Source organism: Galeopterus variegatus, unplaced genomic scaffold, assembly GCF_000696425.1.
Source record: "Galeopterus variegatus unplaced genomic scaffold, G_variegatus-3.0.2 Scaffold478, whole genome shotgun sequence".
NCBI lineage: Eukaryota > Metazoa > Chordata > Mammalia > Dermoptera > Cynocephalidae > Galeopterus > Galeopterus variegatus.
In genome coordinates, this window is record NW_007726589.1 from 200106 (window position 1) to 219358 (window position 19253).

General features: G+C 39.1%; 1 protein-coding gene across 1 annotated transcript in view; it reads left to right on the forward strand.

The window, feature by feature from the left end:
- TMEM150C (transmembrane protein 150C) overlaps window positions 1-19253 on the forward strand; it is a 65704-nt gene that overhangs the window by 38265 nt on the left and 8186 nt on the right. The window contains exons 2-6 of the mRNA XM_008569210.1: window positions 11154-11243; window positions 12238-12291; window positions 12417-12449; window positions 12922-12989; window positions 19085-19212. Coding sequence (XP_008567432.1) covers window positions 11164-11243; window positions 12238-12291; window positions 12417-12449; window positions 12922-12989; window positions 19085-19212 — 363 coding nt within the window. The 5' untranslated portion in view covers window positions 11154-11163. The remainder of the gene's footprint in view (window positions 1-11153; window positions 11244-12237; window positions 12292-12416; window positions 12450-12921; window positions 12990-19084; window positions 19213-19253) is intronic.

A 19253-nucleotide genomic window follows, 5' to 3' on the forward strand; every position in this document is an offset into this window, starting at 1 on the left:
ACATGTTCTCACTCATTGGTGGGAGCTAAAAAAAAAAAAAAACAAAAAAAAAAAAAAATCAATTCACTCACATACACACACACACACACACACAAAAAAAAAGAAAACCGGGGGGGGGGGGGGGGCGGGGAAGAAGATATAACAACTATACTTTCATGAAGTTACTACAACAAGCAAACGGAAAAGACATTCTTGGGGGGGAGGGGAGAGAGGGAGGAGGGAGGGAGGTGTCGGTGATGGGCCATAATAATCATATACAGTGTATATTGACAAAATAAAAATTAAAAAAAATAAAATAAAATAAAATAAAATAAAAGGCAAGTTATCTCCCCTCTACACTCGTACTCACACTTGATATACAATGGTGGAATGGAGGTAGAAAAAGCACAGTTTAAACTCCCATTCAAAAAGAGGAGAAAGAAATGCACACAGCAGCCCTGCTCCTTGGCAATGCTGGAGTCCTGGGCAAGCAACGGGAAGGCCCCCTGCCCTGGTGGAGGCCAAGCTTCCCTGATTAGACCCTGGCCCTGCTCTTCAGGAGGAACCCTTTGTCCATGGCTCTTTGTGTCCCTTGGCCTTGCCTCTGGGGGATCTTCCTGTTGTTTCCTCCTTGCCCAGATCTGCAGTGGGTGCTGGGGTTATGCCCTCCTTGGCTGTGCAGCTTTTGTAGCCCACTGTGTGCTGGTGCAGATTTGGGGGTCCGGAAGAACAGCAGTCATGGTTTTATTGGCTGGGCTGTGATCCCTTTGCTAATTCATTTCTCTCAGAAACTCAGCTGGCTTCTGATCTGTTAAATTTCAGCCAGTTCACATGCTAGTACTCTCTCCCGAAGTCCTTCTCAAGACTCGGGTCTTCAGCCTGCTTGGTGTCTTTGTTTCCTCGGCTCCCTGCTTCCCTCTCCCAGTTCACTAGCAGCTGTACCAAGGCTAGTGAACGAGCAGCTGTACCAAGGCTAGTGAACTAGCAGCTGTACCAAGGCTAGTGAACTAGCAGCTGTACCAAGGCTAGTGAACTAGCAGCTGTACCAAGGCTAGTGAACTAGCAGCTGTACCAAGGCTAGTGAACTAGCAGCTGTACCAAGGCTAGTGAACTAGCAGCTGTACCAAGGCTAGTGAACTAGCAGCTGTACCAAGGCTAGTGAACTAGCAGCTGTACCAAGGCTAGTGAACTAGCAGCTGTACCAAGGCTAGTGAACTAGCAGCTGTACCAAGGCTAGTGAACTAGCAGCTGTACCAAGGCTAGTGAACTAGCAGCTGTACCAAGGCTAGTGAACTAGCAGCTGTACCAAGGCTAGTGAACTAGCAGCTGTACCAAGGCTAGTGAACTAGCAGCTGTACCAAGGCTAGTGAACTAGCAGCTGTACCAAGGCTAGTGAACTAGCAGCTGTACCAAGGCTAGTGAACTAGCAGCTGTACCAAGGCTAGTGAACTAGCAGCTGTACCAAGGCTAGTGAACTAGCAGCTGTACCAAGGCTAGTGAACTAGCAGCTGTACCAAGGCTAGTGAACTAGCAGCTGTACCAAGGCTAGTGAACTAGCAGCTGTACCAAGGCTAGTGAACTAGCAGCTGTACCAAGGCTAGTGAACTAGCAGCTGTACCAAGGCTAGTGAACTAGCAGCTGTACCAAGGCGCTGAACACCAGGCTCGGAGGGAGGCAGCTCCTTATCCTCATCTCTAGTCTCTGGCTGCTTGAGGCACGGAAGTCATTGGCTTTCCTAAGTCTTCAAGGCCCCAAGTTTCTAAGCTCTTCCTCTTCTTTTGTATCTTTCTTTGCAAATCAGTCTAGTGTTGGGCTCAGTAGGAATGTTGTCTGCCTTCTAAGTTAGGTCAGGTGACAGTTTGTTGGGGTTTTTTTAAGGATCAAGAGACCTTGTGAGCACAGAACAGATTTTCGAAATCGATTTTCCTTATGTCTATTTTTTCTTTTTTTTTATTGTGGTAAAGTATCATAACATAACATTTATGGTTTTAAATGTGCAATTCAGTGGCATAACTGAAACTCTGTACCCATTAAATAATAACTCCCCATTCCCCACCCTCCAACCCCCCACCAGCTCCTGGTATCCTCCATTCTACTTTCTGTCTCTGTGAATTTGACTGTTCTAGGTACCTCATATAAGTGGAATCATAAAGCATTTGTCCTTTTGTGACGGCTTATTTCACTTAGCATAATGTCTTCCAGGTTCATCCATGCTGTAGTATGTGTAAGAAGTTCCTTCCTTTTTAAGACTGAATGATATTCCATTCTATGTATGTACCACATTTTGTTTATCTATTCATCCATTGATGGACATTTGGGTTGTTTCTACCTTTGGCTATTGTGAATAATACTGCTATGAACATGGTTGTACAGATATATATTCAAGTCCTGATGGGTATATACCCAGGAGTGGAATTTCTGGATCACATAGTAATTCTATTTTAAATTTTTTGAAGAACCACCATACTGTTTTCCACAATGCTCCATTTTACATTCCCAGCAACAATGCATAGGATTATAATTTCTCCACATCCTTGCCAACACTCGTTATTTTTGTTTTTGTTTTTGTGTAATAATAGCCATTCTAATGGGGATAAGATGGTGCTTCATCTTTTTTTGATAAAGTGGGGTTTTTTTTCTTTTTACTTTTTTTATTTTTGTGACATATATGTATAAAAAATAATTTTTAGGTGTATAATTCAGTGGCATTAATTATATCCACAACGTTGTTCAACCATTGTCACTTTATTTTTAAAAGTTTTTCAGGGCCGGCCTGGTGGCGCACTGGAGAGTCCGCCACTTGGGAGCGTGGTGGCGCTCCTGCCGAGGGTTTGGATCCCATGTGGAGACCGGTTCCCGCTCACTGGCTGAGCGCGGAGCAGGCACAACACTGAGGGTTGCGATCCCGTTGCCGGTCCCGGTCCGGTACGGGCGCGACACTGAGGGTTGCGATCCTGTTACTGGTCAGTAAAAAAAAGACAAAAAGGAAAAAAATTTAAAAAATAAAAAATTTTTAAAAAAAGTTTTTCATCACCCTGTTGATATTTTTTAAAGTAAATTTTAGACATGATGACAATTAGTCCCTAAATACTTCGGTATACATCTCTAGAAAATAGAGACCTTTTCCTATATAATACTACAGTCATAGGAACCTTCACTCTTATTCCATTAGAGAGAACTTATGGGGCCACACATACTTGCAAAGGAAGCTGCTAATAATAGTATAGTTGAGCAGCCATTTGCCCAGTTATAATGGAAGAAGGAAGAATGGATTCTGGTGCTACACCAACCTGCAGTAATAAAGCAATAAAGGCTTTTAGTTGATTCACATTATAAGACGTTTGGAGCTGACGGTATTGGGAGTTTGTTGTGTCTTAATGATGTTATCAAGGACTCAGTTCTTTCCACCTTCTACTCTGACATCCTCAGTATGTTGGCTTTGGGTCCTCATGTTTGTTGTCTCATGGTTACATCATGGCTGCCATAGCACTAGGTACCATGTTTTCACTACAGCATCCCAAGCAGGAAAGAAAGAGTATGGGCAGAAAAGAGGCTTCCCATCATGACGGATGCAAACGCTGCCCATTTGCTACTCAGTAGACTTCCCTTTGTGTCTCATTGGCCAGGTGCAGGGGAGTCTGGAAAGGTACTTGTCAAAGGAAAATTAGAGAGCTATGTTTGGCTTAACCAATCATGATCTATGCCCTGGGGCTGAGCACATTGCTGTTCTGAATAAAATTAGACTTCTGTTAGCTAAGGAAAAGAGGAAAATGCCAGTTGGGTTGGCAATTATATTTGCCACAGGTGGGCAATTTTTTTTTTTTTAAATTAAAGACATAAATGAACTCTGAGGAGGACTACAGCATAAAAATTCAAAGATGATTTTTTTTAAAAGTTTATTTATTTATTAATATTGTTTTTTTACATTCTATGATGTTGTTGTGGAGCAGCTGGGGGAAAGGGGGAGAAAGGAAGGAGGAAGGAAATAGGGTGGGAGGAGGAATTAGGGGGGCGTGGTTGAGGCCTGTGGCAACTCCCTCATTCCTGCAGGGGAGACCAGGGGGCTTCCAGCAGTGTCTCAGTCATTGCTGGGCTGGTTGTGGGTGGGTGGCGGGGGGAGGGGCGTATGGCCAAAGCCCTTGGCCACGTCGATATTTTTGAATTAACCCTTCTGGTAGGAGGAAATTCCTTCAGGGATTATTCCGTCAATGGCACTGGGACAATGTGTTTTCATCTATTTCTAAGGAGAATTCTTTGGGCTACTAGTATAAAAGGATCCCTCTAATCATGTGTCAATTGAATGAAGGTGATTGAGTTTAGAAATCGAGGGTGTTGAAGAAAAAAGTCATCATTGGATCTATTTAGAAATCATCATGGTCCTTTGGGAATGGTAATATTTTACAGAAATCCTTTACTAATATATTGTTTTTTGCCATTGCTCATGAAAAATTTTGCAGGGAGTGGGGGTTGGCCGCATAGATTAAATAATATTGTTTATATCTGCTGATTAGGGGAAGGCATATACTCTTAAGGTGACACTAGGTCACCTGACTATTGTGCCTTCGCACACTTAGGATGCAGAGAAAACAAAATTTTAACTGTTAGCAGAATGCATGTGACTTATTTGTTGTTATATTGCATTTCTCCTTATTGCTGATTTATATCTGAGAGCCTGTAAACTTTTTTGGGAAGAAAACAAAACAAAACAAATAGTCCTTGTCATTACCACTTATAATTGCAAATGAATTACAACCTACGACAAGCCCTTCACATTTGCCTGTGACACACATGGAAAACAAATTAAGATTCCCAGAAGTTAAAAAAAAAAAAATCAAGGATGCTCTTGGTTCATAGAAGTTGTGACAGTCCTGGTCATTTGTGGGCAACTCATTCATCTTTTCTGCTCCATTCCAGCTGGCCCTGAGAGCAGGATGAAAAATTACTCTGGCAGGGAGGTCATTTCCTGATAAATTACAAAACAAAAAAAGATTACTGACGACCCCAAACAGCCCTCACAGTGGAATATAGCTAACATTTATTGACAGACTGGGTATATAGTAGACACTGTTCTGAGTGTGTTAATTATATTTTCAATCGTCGTAAAAACTCTATGAGGTAGGTGCCATTATTATTCCCAGTTTACCGATGAAGAAACTGAGGCACAAAGAGGATTCAACCAAGGTTGCACAACTATTAAGTGGCAGAGCTGAGATTCCAAGCGCTGGCAGTGTGGCTCCAGAGTCCATGTTCGATAGCTCCTCTCTCAATCACCCAGGTAGCATAAAATCCTCCTATTTTATAACCAGCAAATCTTTTCCAGCTCCAGAAAATACTGTCTTAACTTTTGTGACCCTTCACAGTCCTGATTAGTATAAGGATCCCCTTTTGAACCAGTTAATGTAGTTGAAGTTTTAGGTAATAAGCTAATGTGGGCTCATGGTACCACTTTGTTTGCTTCCATGAGATTGCACATTTTCAAGTGGCCGGGTGTTCTCCACGGCATTTGCAGCCAGAAGACTTGCAGAGCAACAAAAATGGCACCAGTGGGAGCCACCGCAAACCTTTGGCTGCAGTTCATCTTCTCTCTAAGGAAAAATGCAAGCTTTGGGGATGCCAGGTCACAAAAGGAGAGGTAGGAGATGGGGATTTTCTCCATCTGACTCAAAGTGTTGAGAAGTCCCCGCTGTGCAGTCTCACTCCTACCACAGATTAGGCAAAAGAGAGTGAAGATCACCCACACTTATGGAATGACATTTATTGGAAGAAAAGAACACGCAATAGAAATGTACAGAGCGTTAGCAGTCTTGGCTCTCAAGGAAGATTTGACCATCTGGATAACAGCTTTGTGAATCATTTGGATAAATGATACCATTTGGAGGAGAATCTTCCAAATCAAACCTAAATGCCAGAACTCTTTCAAGACAGTTTATGCAATTCTGGCTCTTTTACTTCTTTTGCCAGAAACTCATTAGGTGACACTGTTCCAGATATAATTGGCCATTTAGGACATGGGAACAATTATCTTTAGTTTCTTTTTTTTTTCTGTGAGATGTTATTGGAAATTAATAACAGTAGAGTAAATATTACACTGGATAAAAAAGTATAATTCAGAATGCAAAGACAAAACTATCTTAGGAGTGTAGATTATTTCTTCTCCCCATCTCTCCTTAAGGAAGCAAGGAAAATCATTCTCTCCTAGCTGGTAGGTACCTTGCTGATTTAGCTCAGGGTAAGAGTGGAACTTATCCTTGCTAGGAAATGTAAGTAAATTTTAAGGACACTTTCTAATACGACTGGAAGCAATGGGCCAGTTTATTTTAATGGTGTCTGGAAGGATGGAGGAAAGAGAACCATCTCTCAGCTTTAGCTTGAATACTCAGACAACAGTGAGGCAAAGTCAAAAAAGTTGATTTAATAGAACTATTCATTTATCCTTTGTAGAGATAATTCCGGTCAAGTATCTGAACTTGTCAAGCCAGAGCAGAGAGTCCTGTGAAACTAAACCAAATTGAACGTTCATTTGCTGGCATCTTCAGGAATCCTCCAGCACCAGGAGCAGAGAGCACGTCAGTGTTGTTTCTCAACTGCAAGATCTTTGGTCACATTATAGGCTGAGTATGGGCTAAGGAAGGACAAATATTTTCTTTACCTCCAAGAAAAAAAGTATACGTAACAGGGTCCCTTTCTTTGGTTTATATGGTCCCACCAGGGAGGGAGAAAGAAGAAGGATCAAGATATATCAGATGGGGTTTTGGTAGTTTAACAAAACCAGAAACCAGTCCTGAAAGAGCTTTTTACTTCGATCTTCTGGTCTCCAGAATGGCCTTGGCACTTATCAGGTCTTTTGTAGAGTAAAGGTGGCTAGGGAGATGGACAAGGTAAGGGAGCTTCCCCCATCTATACACACACACACACACACACACACACACACACACACACACACACACACACACACCTCTCTCATTATTCTGATCTTAAGCTTACACTTAAGCTTATTCTTGTTGAATAAGAACCTGGCATAGTAGGGTATATTTTGGCTAAAGTATTTGTTCTTCTTTATAGAAATCTTCCTCTGCTACCTCAAAAGTCTAACTTAGACAATCACATACTTCCTGATCCTTGTCAAAGTGATTTAAAAACTATCTAAGATATAACCAAATTCAATAAGACAATAGAGACCTATAGTTTTAAAAGGCACAACCGGATCACAGATTAAAATGCAAAAGGTAAAACTATAAATCTTAGGAAAAAACATAGAAAAATCTTCAAGATCTAGGGCTAGGCAAAGAGTTATAAGGCTTAAAATCAAAAGCATGACCCATGAAAGGAAAATTTGATAAGTGGGATCTTATCAAAATTTAAAACTTTTGCTCTGCAGAAGACCCTGTTAAGTGCCAAGACCATTCAATGGGGGAAGGAAAAGACAGTCTTTTAAATAAATAGTTCATGCGAAAGAATGACGTTATCTTATACCATATATAAAAATCAACTCAAAATGGATCAAAGACCTAAATGAGAAGAGCTGAAACTATAAAACCCTTAGAAGGAAAAATAGGGGAAAACCTCGTGACATTGGAATTGGCAGTGATTTCTTGGCTATTACACCAAACACACAAGCAACAAAAGAAAAAATAGATAAATTGGACTTCATCAAAATTAAAAACTTTTGTGCATCAAAGGATACTATTAACAGACAGAAAAGGCAACTCAGATAATGGAAGAAAGTTTTATAAATCATGTATTTTATAAGGAAATGATATTCAGAATATAGAAAGCATTCCTACAACTCAACAACAAAAAAACAATCCAATTTTAAAATGTGCAAAAGACGTGAATAGACATTTCTCCAAAGAAGATATAAACACATGGTCACAAGTACATAAAACTAAATACACAATACACACACACACACACACACACAGAGAAAAGAGTATTTATAAAACTGGTGAAATCTGAATAAAGTTTAAGGATCATATCAATGTCAATTTCTTGGTTATTGATATTGAACTGTAGTTATGCAGGGTGTTAGCACTGGGGAAACAGAGTGAAGAATATATATCTCTGTGTATTATTTCATACAACTGCATGTGAATTTGCAATTATCTCCAAAAAAAAAAAAAAAGGCATTACCAATGTAAAAATCCTGAAGAAATACCAAATTAGTGCCATTGCAAGTTAATAGGCAAGGGATACAATATGTTTTTTTCAGAATTTGGACATAAGGTTGCCCTATGAGAGTTAAACTAGTACAAACATAACAATTTAGGAAAGTAGCCATTAGCCACTTTAGATGCTTCCAAACAAAATGAAAAAAGCTGTGCATACTGAAAAATAACAAAACAGTAAAATCTCAGGGAGGTAGACCTTCAATATTAAGAAAAAGTTAAGATGTTAATTAATTTTTTGGAACACCACCTGAAGAAAAAAACTATCACTATCTGCACCCTCCTAGAAAAGTGTCTAGAAAAGTGGGAGCCCAGAGAAGAAGTGTTAAGTTGTCCTGAGCCCTGCACCGGAGAGTGGGGACCTCGTTCTAGCACAAGTATTGACCTGCATGGCAGTTATAGTTGGCAGAGCTGCCACTTACAGAACATGGATTTTGTGTGAGGTGCTTTACCTGCATCGTCATCAATCCTCAGTACAACCCAACAAAATAGAAGTTATCTCTGTAATTAAACTAAGGCTTAAGAGGTGAAATAACTTGCCAAACATCACATAGCTAGTGAGTGGCAGAGCTGGGTTTCAGTCCCACGCCTTGCCATGCCATTTCCATCCCACCACACTGCCTACCCCCCCCCAACAGTCTGAAGGACCTTCACTGGATGCAAAAGAAAGTGGAAGAGAGGGGGTATGACAGCTGCCTCTCCTGGGGCGGTGTCCACAGACCCGGTCACTGCCCTCCAGGAAAGGGAATTAGTACTTAAAGCCATTGCAGTTTGATGACATGGTCTTAGAGTTGGCTCATTAACTCTCTTCACTATACCTCCCAGTTCCTAAATTTTGATTTCCCACGTAGACATTCCTCAAAGGGGAGCCAACATATTTGTCCATTTGATAGCTGTGTTTCTCATTGTACATTAATATGTTGGAATTCTGATTTATTCACCAGTTTGTAAAAATGGTTACCATTTCCTGCGGGGCTGATGATTCTGTTACTGTAAAGATATAAAACACTGGACTTGGGTTAACGTCCAAGGTACTACCACCCTCGAGGCCTCAGTCTTCGACGCCTTTCTCCCTCTCTTTGAATTCAACAGTCTTTGTGTGGCAAGATTGGGAAATGGTGTCACAGATTCCAGTAACTTACTCAGGCCCAAAGCTCAGGCTGGGAACTAGACCTCCTCACTTTGTTCCCAGTGTAACCATCTCGGCTGTGCGCATCCTGTTGACTCATCCTATTTCAGTGGCAGATCTACAATAATTGGTTTACGTATCCAATCACCACTCCTATTTTCTGTATTCCCTCTCAATCTTGGCTACTGATGGAATTATTTTTGTTCACATAATTGATTGCTTTATTGTGAACCCACAACTTTTTGGATACAAATGAATAGACACTGACTAGCCATATTGTGTGTGCTTAAAATGTTCACCATTCTTTCACATATTAACTGGAAAGGCATGGAACACTAGTTCATACAGTAGCTTTTATGTACTGCATAAATAGTTGTATTCATTAGACCTCATCTCAGTATTTCTACCACCTGGTATAGTACCTGGCACAAATAAGATGTCAATAATGGTAAATTGGAATGGATTGAATTAGATTTGATGAAATTGATTGAAACTGGCTCTAATGTCTGTCAGCTCCAAGCTTCTGTAATTTATTTAACACCCCTGCCGGATATGTGTTTAGACTGAGACACAAACTTTCAAAGACACGGTGTTAGGTCCAGGTGTCTCTCTCCTGGTCTAAAAGATCTCCCTCATCAGGTAGGCCAGTTGTGGGAGTAAGGCCTCATAAAACCTTGCAGAAAGGACTGGCACACCAGCCTGAAGAGAGCATCATGTTCTCTCTCTCTCTGGTTTCAACACTTGGAAGGTCCAGAGAGTCCCAGCATGTGAAAGCAGATGCCTTGGAGATACTCTGAAATGTGGCAGTGCTGGTTCAAACCCAATAAATGAACTTGTTGCAGTTAATTATATCAGCACCAAGCTCTAACCAAGTAAGCTAACTAGCCAGCCCTGCAGCTAATTATGAAACTCAAAATAATGACCCTTGATATCTCCCTCGAGGTGCCATTTAATCACATTATCATTCTGTTTGTCAGGTCATTAGTGGAGGTCACTAGGGCACTTTATTTTCTGAGAACAGGTGTTTTTTCTCTAGGGACTATGTTGGCATCCATTAAAAAGATTTGCCTGATGGTTTTAGGTAAAGATAAAATGTAATGAGATAATCAATTATTTCTTTCTGTTTGATACCAATAATTTTTATAGACATTTCTGAAGCTTGTAGATTTTACTTCATTTTGTGGGAGAATTTTTTATTCATTCATTTTTGCTTTAAAAATGTGACATCCAAAATGCCTGACATCTGTATTTGTTTCTGGTGTGTTTATTGGAGCTAATTTAAAGTTATACATAATGCATTGCTTTCCAGAGCATTCATTTTTAGAGTCTTCTGAGAGAGCTGCTCAGTAACATGTCATGAGAAAAGTTCAGATTTACAAAGCATTTGGCATTTCCTCCTGCGATGCTAATTTATTTAGTAAACATTTGTTTCTAACACTCTTGTCTGCCAAGCTGCAGACTTAAGTACATGTCAGATCCATAAATTTGTAAATGTTAATAATGATAGCACTAAAAGTAGGTTGGGGTATGCCTTTGGTACCTAGCTCTTCTCCTGGAATCCTATCCCAAACCGTTTTGTCCTTTCTTAAACGTATTGATGCTTATACAAGGATAAATGTTTTTATGATAAATTTTCCATCAGTTCTCAAGTAAGACTCTGCAATACTTAAATTAAGCTAAGGCTAGATAACAATTATCCACGTTAACTCCTTAAGGGATTTTTCACATGAGTAGGTGGCAGTAATGATACTGATTTGAATCATGGTTTCATAAAATATATATATATATATATATTTTTTTTTCAGTTAGACCAAATTTCCATCTTGAGAGAGTGAGGTAAATTTTGCCTTAGTTATTAATACCTGCTCGTTTTCTTTCAGTGGTACAGACATGGATGGGAAAAAATGCAGCGTATGGATGTTTCTACCTCTTGTATTTACTTTGTTTACTTCAGCTGGATTGTGGATAGTGTGAGTATTTTCTTATTTAATTATTTAAGATTTAGGTGCAACGTAGATAAAATGGGAAGTTTTGATAGTATATGCCATATCTATGTGACTGTATTTATAAATGCTTTTAAATAATATATTTACTAATTTAACCTTGCTAAAGTTGCTGTTTCTTTTCCCATCTTCTATTAAGTAACAAGAGTGAGTGATAAATTATGCAAAGCAGGTAGTGAAAAATACTGGTTTTATTATGTGTTTGTATGTTCTTCTTGTAAACTGGTGATAGGAATAACCGGTTTTGTAAGCTTTTCTAATTTTACACTAACATACTATGAATTCCATTCACAGTTCAGTTCATAGTTCAATTATTTGTGACTGGGTCTGATATGTTTATAAAATGGATATCATTACATTGGAAGTCTTGGCTTACCATAAAATGTTCCCATACTTGCCTATTTAAAGTAATATTCACATATTTTAGTTCCTTGAAGTTTATTAAGAAAGGTGGACACATATTCCTGAGAAATTAGAAACTTTGAATTCAAATTTTAGTTTGCTCGAAGTTGAAGGCCTATTTTTTTGTTTTCCAGTTTCAGGATTATAATCACTGCCATTAATTTGTGGGGAGTATTGAAAATTAATGGGCCGGCCCGGTGTCACACTCGGGAGCTCAGTGGCGCTTCCCGCCGAGGGTTCAGATCCCATATAGAGACCAGTCCGCTCACTGGTTGAGCGCGGTGCGGGCACGACACCGAGGGTTGCGATCCCGTTACCGGTCACGAAAAAAGACAAAAAAAAAAAGGAAGAAAATTAAGGAAATATTGTTAATAATGACATTTAAACTTCAAAGAACTAAGTGATCTCTAGGTAAAGAATTGTAGTAAAAGAGCATTTTCTCGGTTATAAAAAAATGAATATGATTTAGTGTGATTAGTCTAATAAAACTGGGAAACAAATGATTGGTGTCTTTTTAAAAATTTCTTTGTTTTATAAACTTATTGTTCTTTCTTGATAGATACTTTATAGCTGTGGAAGATGACAAAATTTTACCATTAAATTCAGCTGAAAGGTAAAGTTTATCTCTGGGTAATTCATTTTTCATCAATGGATTTAGCAAAAACGTTGCCACTGGCAAGGTTAAACTGCACAAATGACCACCCTTTAACCTGACCTTCTATGTTTTTTGTTATCCAGGAAACCTGGTGGGAAGCGTGCACCGTATATAAGGTAACTCAGTAATTCTCTTTTGATGTGTTGGCTCTTAAGAAAAGTTGGATGGGTTATAGACTTTAATATAGTAATGATAAAAACCCACAGGCTCTTTGTCGTCTGTGGGTTGCAAATATCTTCTCCCAGTCTGGGTTTCTGTTCCCATTCTTTGAAGGCTACGTTTTGATAAGCAGAAGTTCTTCTTCGATGTAGTCATTTTATCAATATTTTCTTTTATGGGCTGGCCTGGTGGCGCACTGGAGAGTGCGCCGCTTGGGAGCGCGGCGGCGCTCCCGCTGAGGGTTTGGATCCCATGTGGAGACCGGTTCCCGCTCACTGGCTGAGCGCAGTGCGGGCACAACACCGAGGGTTGCGATCCCGTTGCTGGTCCCCGGTACGGGTGCGACACCAAGGGTTGCGATCCCGTTACCGGTCAGTAAAAAAGACAAAAAAAAAGGAAAAAAAAAAAAAACTTTTCATCTTTTTCAAGTATTGCAGGTAATGATCCTCCTGCAAGCTGTGTGTTTAGCCAAGTTATGAACATGGCAGCATTCCTAGGTAAGAAGAGCATAAGAATGCTTTATGTGCTTTGGTGCATTTCTTTTTTATTTTAAATTCTCCCAAATCCATAGCCAAACAATGGTGGGTTTAGTTGATAATTTAGTATCATATCATGTTAATATACTGAAGCCAGCTTTTGGTTTTAAGGATCTTTTTTTATAATACATCCTTTTACATTCACCCTGCTTTCCTTGTATTTTCTCTTCCTTTTACCATCTTTATCATCTCTGTGTACTCTTGACTTTAGTATTTCTTTTGTTACATGAAATAATATATTTCATGTGTCATAAAATCCTGCATGAGAATGCAATATTGTGCAATATGTTTGCTTTGAAAAGAATGCCTTATCTATTCCTTCACTAGCAGAGACGGAAAAAATGTACAGGCTTTGTGGTAAATATTGATTGATGTATGCAGATATTGTCTTTAAACCTCAGGGTCAATGTTAATCTTAGGATGATGTTCTCCCCTGTGCCTATACACATATCAAGTTGGCAAATGGAAAAGTAGGTTTAGAAAGAAAAAAAGAGAAAGAAATCTTTGGTACAGTTATCTGGCCCCAATTCCTCCCTTTTTGTCCAGGGCTCATGACCCTCATTTAATACCCTGTCCCCCTTGTTATATGAGGGCTTCCATGACCTTGTTAGTTCTCCAGAGATTGTGGGAACCAGCCATGCTCTCTATCCTTTTTCAAATCCACCTTGTATCCCATCTCCTTGAGGCCAGGCTTTCCCAGTGTCTTTCAAAGGATCAGCTAGCTGTCATTGTCGGCATGCTGCTGGGAAAGGACCAGTGACAGTCCAACCTTTTCACCATGGTTTTCTGGAAATGGTTCCTTTGGATGGTGAGACTGTCACTCCAAGTAAGAGATAATGTTATTACTGAGGGAGTATTTGTCCTTTGTGGTACCTGTCCCCCAAAGAGGTGACCTGTTATTTCATCTATGTATAACCCCCCCCAAAAAATTCCTACTCACTCATAATGTGTTTTTCTTTAATGTGTGCTATAGGAGAGGGGAGATCTATAGAACTCTCTGGAAAATCAAGGGAGATGGTTGGTCCAACAGGAAACAGAGGCAGAATCTTAGTTATTTCAGAAAGTTCAGAGCATGAAAAACATTCTGTGAAGAACATTCTCTGTGAAGAACATTCTCTGTGAGGCCCAAAAAGCCTCTCTTGAACCTGTGAGGTTCAAACAGAAGCACACTGAGGGGCTTCTCTGCAGTTAACAAGATCCTTCCCTGGAGCTTTCTGTATTTTGGTCAAAGCCTTTCCCTCCCAGGCATCCCCAAAGCATATCGCATTCACCTGAGCAGGAAGTGTCTGGAAGGCATGGACTGCTACACTACCACTAAGGAGAAGGTGAAATGTATCCTGGTGCTGGGGTTGCTGAATCTTTAAAGGGACTCTTCTTTTCATGCCCTTGGCAATCAGGATATTCATATCCCAGATATTCACAAGATGGCACTTGTAGCAGTTAGGGCACATGTGGGCACCAGGGCCAGTCCTAGCTGGTCAAGTTTGGTCATCACTGCCTTCAGCCTCAGCACTGTCAAGAGCTTTATACTCTTGATGTTGCTCTTCTGAAAAGATCTAATAAACTTATTCATACCAAGGCATAAATGGCTGCTAAGGAATACCTGCATTTAACAGAGCATGAAGCCCACAGAGTGAACCTTGAATTGCAGGGTCAGGGGCCTTTCTGCAACCAGAGTGCATGGGTCTGCAGGTTGGCACCTGGTGGTATGATCATCTCACAGGGCGCAATAACAATAATTAATAGTCATCATTTATATTCTAGACACATATGAAGTGCTTTGCAAATACTCCCTCATTTAATCACAATACACAGGAGTCTGCCTTTATAAAAAAAAGAAAGCTGGGCCAGCTCCGTGGCGCACTCGTGCGGTGCTGGGAGCGCAGCGACGCTCCCGCCGCGGGTTCCACGGGTTTGGATCCTATATAGGAATGGCCGTGTGCTCACTGGCTGAGCGCGGTGCTGGCGACACCACACCAAGGGTTGTGATCCCCTTACCGGTCACGAAAAAGACAAAAAATAAAATAAAATAAAAAGCTATCACAGCTGTCTGTCCTCCACTGGACTTTAAAGAAACCAATGAACAAGTTGGAAGCCACGTATTGTTTCCTTCATATTCTTAAGAAAAATTGGTATTTCCCAATAGTCTTTAGTGTATAATCTCAAAAATACCAATTTGCACAGCTCACAAGTTTATCTAGTTCTAAAGCTCATGATTAACTAATTAAAAAAGCATTTCCAAAAACAAAGCAATGAAAACAAGTTCTCCTCTTCCAGATGACACGTGTCATCCTATTCTCCAGTCCTTCCTGCTCCACCAAGAAACAATTAAGCTTTTACTAGCTCTTGCTCTAAGGTATTGCAACATCCAGTGTTTAGTCTTTATTATCTTTCATCATTTTTAGTGCCACCTGGTAAACAAAACTGATTAAGATTAGCGTTCAAGGGGAGCAAACCAACAATTATTTATTTATCAACTCTGGGAGTGAAAAGAATCAATTTCCTAAAGATTCTTGCTCTAAACTGGGGATGCTTTCAGCTTCCCAGATCTGGCCCTGTTAGCCCTCACACTATTACTTTAGACTACATAACTGACTTTAAGAAAACCCACACTGCCTATAAGTCACTGCTTCTTGGCAGCGGTATAGATTATAATTTGTGATCTAAAAATGAGTCAGTGTAGCATTTATTAAAATTAGTTAGCAAAGATCTTTTATCTTTTTGACAGTTTAATCAAAGATTGAATGCTCAATTATTTTCTTTACAGAATTGGTTATGCTCTTTGTCCTGAATCTACACTTTTATCTCCACTGTGGGGAAGAAAGACCTAAGACAAATTTCTTGAAAGGAATATTACTTCTTGCCCTGGGGAGGTTGTGAGGATAAAGCTAATGGCTGAGTGATTTCAGTCACCTAATAGCAGCTGCTCTCTCTCCTTCAGCCAAAACATATTGACTGTCAAGTTCTACCGCAGTCATAAATAGGAATTATTGATGCATAAACAGTAAAACTAAACAGAACAAGAAAGAATTTGGCCAGGCACCAGTTTAGAACTGCAATGAAGAGATGTTATTTTGAATTTCAAACTTTTAAAAACACAATCAGCCTCAAAATAACAAATTTAATTTAAAAATCAGTAATTATCCTATTTGTGCTCTTTTAAAGAAGATTAGGAAAATTAGATAGGGGACACCTGTATAGCAAAGGACTGTTCTAAATACCAAAAACAATAGAAGGGTGAGTCTAAAAAATCTTTTCTAAAACTATTAGTATAATTTAAAATTTTTAATGAAACTAAAAATATGTATCTATTGACAAGAATGTGAAAGTGGTAAAAGTTGGTTAGCATAAATAAAGATGGCTTTGGGAGGAGGGAGGGAGGTGTCGGTGATGGGCCATAATAATTATATACATTGTATATTGACAAAATAAAAATTTAATGAAAAAATAAATAAATAAATAAATCTTTAAAAAAATAAAAAATAAAAAAATAAAGATGGCTTTGGGAGGAGGGAGGGAGGTGGCGGTGATGGGCCATAATAATTATATACATTGTATATTGACAAAATAAAAATTTAATGAAAAAATAAATAAATAAATAAATCTTTAAAAAAATAAAAAATAAAAAAATAAAGATGGCTTTGAAATTGCCCTACTGCCCTGAAGTCTTTTTCAAGAAGGTATAATTAAATCACTAGCTGGTTGAAAATGGACTTTATAACAGATAGACTGAATCTGCCTCCATTCAAACCTAAGTGGTAATAAAACTGTTATAGTGCCAGAATTTTTATTAGTTTCACTATTCTAAAAATTTAGTTAGACTGTCTTAAAAGGAAAGTGTGCTTTGTCTGAGCTGATTAATAATGGAGTTAACAGGGGGAAAGGTCCAGGTGTGTGGTGTTGGGAATGCATTGGGTTGAATTCTTGCCTTTGAATAGGTTTCTGTTTCCTGCTTAATTTCATCATCTGTTCATGATAAAATGATTTATATCATCCGTATTACAAATAGGAAGGCTAGCAATGCTGGGAGCAGGAGAAGATATATGTCCCATGTTTACTGGTGAATAATAACGCAAAAGAATGGCTATCATCTCTCCTTCCCTGGGCATAAAGGAGCAAACTGTCTGACGGGGTGGGTCGACACAAGGAGCCACTTCAGGGACTGGGCTCAGGGCTAAGGGCAAAGTTCCAGCACAGTTCTATCCCACGAAACTAAATGACCATCAGAGAGTTCCCAGAGTAATACTTATCACTAGTCATTTTTAAAAGAAATTAAATGTGCTGTCTTTGTCATTATGCCCTGACTAACTAGCCATACACAATTAATTAGCAAGTGTACCTACCCCATGGCGCCCTAGTGTTGAGACCTCTAGTCTCAATCTGATGGCTTTTTAATCTGATGATCATCACTTTGTGTCAGAGTGCTGTATGTTGAATTATTCCTCTTCCCATTTCCTCCTCCTATTCCCATCCTAACAATTAGTAAGATGTTGTGCTTATTTTTCATCCTGCAGCATAGTTATTGTCATTATTAATAGACTTCTGATGTGAGTCCTAACTAGGTCCCTTAAACCAATAGGTTGGATGATCAGCTCAAGTATAATTTATCAGTTTTCTGATTAATAGTAGGCACTAGCTGAAACATATACTAAAAGCTGTAACAAATAAATAATTTGAGGTTATACAAATCATGGTTTATGTTTTGTTTCTAAAATCCAAATATTAGTTAAGTTTTATACCACTTTTTGATCAGAGGTATTTGGAACTAAAAGTCAACTCACTGAGCTTATAACTGCATAGCTTGACTCTATGTAATTCAGCATACTTAGGAAATGCAAATTTATGGATGGGTTTTCTTTATTAATGGCAACTAATAATGGCCTGTAATCAAGGTAAAACCTTTAGCAAAAAATTATCAACTTAATTGCTGTTTAAATGGGGGTAATCTTGAATTTCTAATTGTCTTCTCTGCTGAAACTTAATGTCAAAATAAATTGTCTTAGGAAGTAGTAAGTGCATTTTCTTATATGTGGATGTAATTTATATTCATCACAAGGTGCATTTTCATCATTTGTAGACTAACCTCTCTCTGCTTTTTGTATAAATATGAAAATATCTCTGCACTAAGGAATTAATAAAAGGTGATTCTTAGATTACTGTGGCTTAAGTATGGATCACCCCCAAGATTACTATTAAAAGTCAGGTTTGAAATCTGAACAGCTTCCCTCATTCTTTCTTTCAATTCTCAGATAACAATTTGCTTCAAAAGATAGAGTGGCCTTTTAACATGAGTAATTAATATAATTTACAAGAATTGAGTTTTCTTGATATGATAGGTATGATTTTTAGAACATAACAACCCCCCAAATCTGCTATATTAAAATACAGACTTTATAAATTTGATTACTGTAACTGCTCTAATTTGGATTGACTCTCTTTGTCTTCTGACAATGAGCACCTACAGGTGGAATTAAAGGGAAGTGAGAGTAAAACCAGAAATAAAGGGATTTGTACACTTTCCTTTATGTTCCTTCCTATCCCCAGGAATGGTTTCTGGCACAGGGACTGGCAGGTTTGTGGTAACCTTGTCTTCCCCATGTTTTCCTGCCCCTACTGTTCTAACACTGTTCTAAGCTGAAGGATGATTGAATCAGTGAATTCCTGTGCCGTGTCTGTCTGTATCCCCATCTTATATGTTGCGTGCTGAGCCTCTGCAGTGTTCTCCTAAGCTAGTCTGTCCATGCTGACCTTGTTTTTGAAAACTCTAAGAACACTATTAACAGCCCTATCATCTTTGCATCATCCAAATAACTTATAGCACTGCTGCTTTGAGTCCTCTCTGCCTCTCTGCTTCCCCCAGGTTAGGTATAATAACACATCTAAATAATCATAAGCATCACATGGAAAGTTTCTTTGAAAAATTGTCTGTCATTTCAGAGATTTAAAATGTACTGTGGCGAAAAGTTTAATTTTGCACATGGTGGCTTCAGAATGCTGCCTCATACTCTAGTTTATGATGTAAATTTTTTAATTTTAAGATTTTGCTTTATTCCTAGCCCTCGTGGTAGCTGTTCTGCGCTTCATACAACTGAAACCAAAGGTTTTAAATCCGTGGCTGAATATTAGTGGATTGGTGGCGCTGTGTTTGGCTTCCTTTGGAATGACCTTACTTGGTAATTTCCAGGTACTTCATTTGGCCTTTTCCACCTCCCTGTCACACCGGAA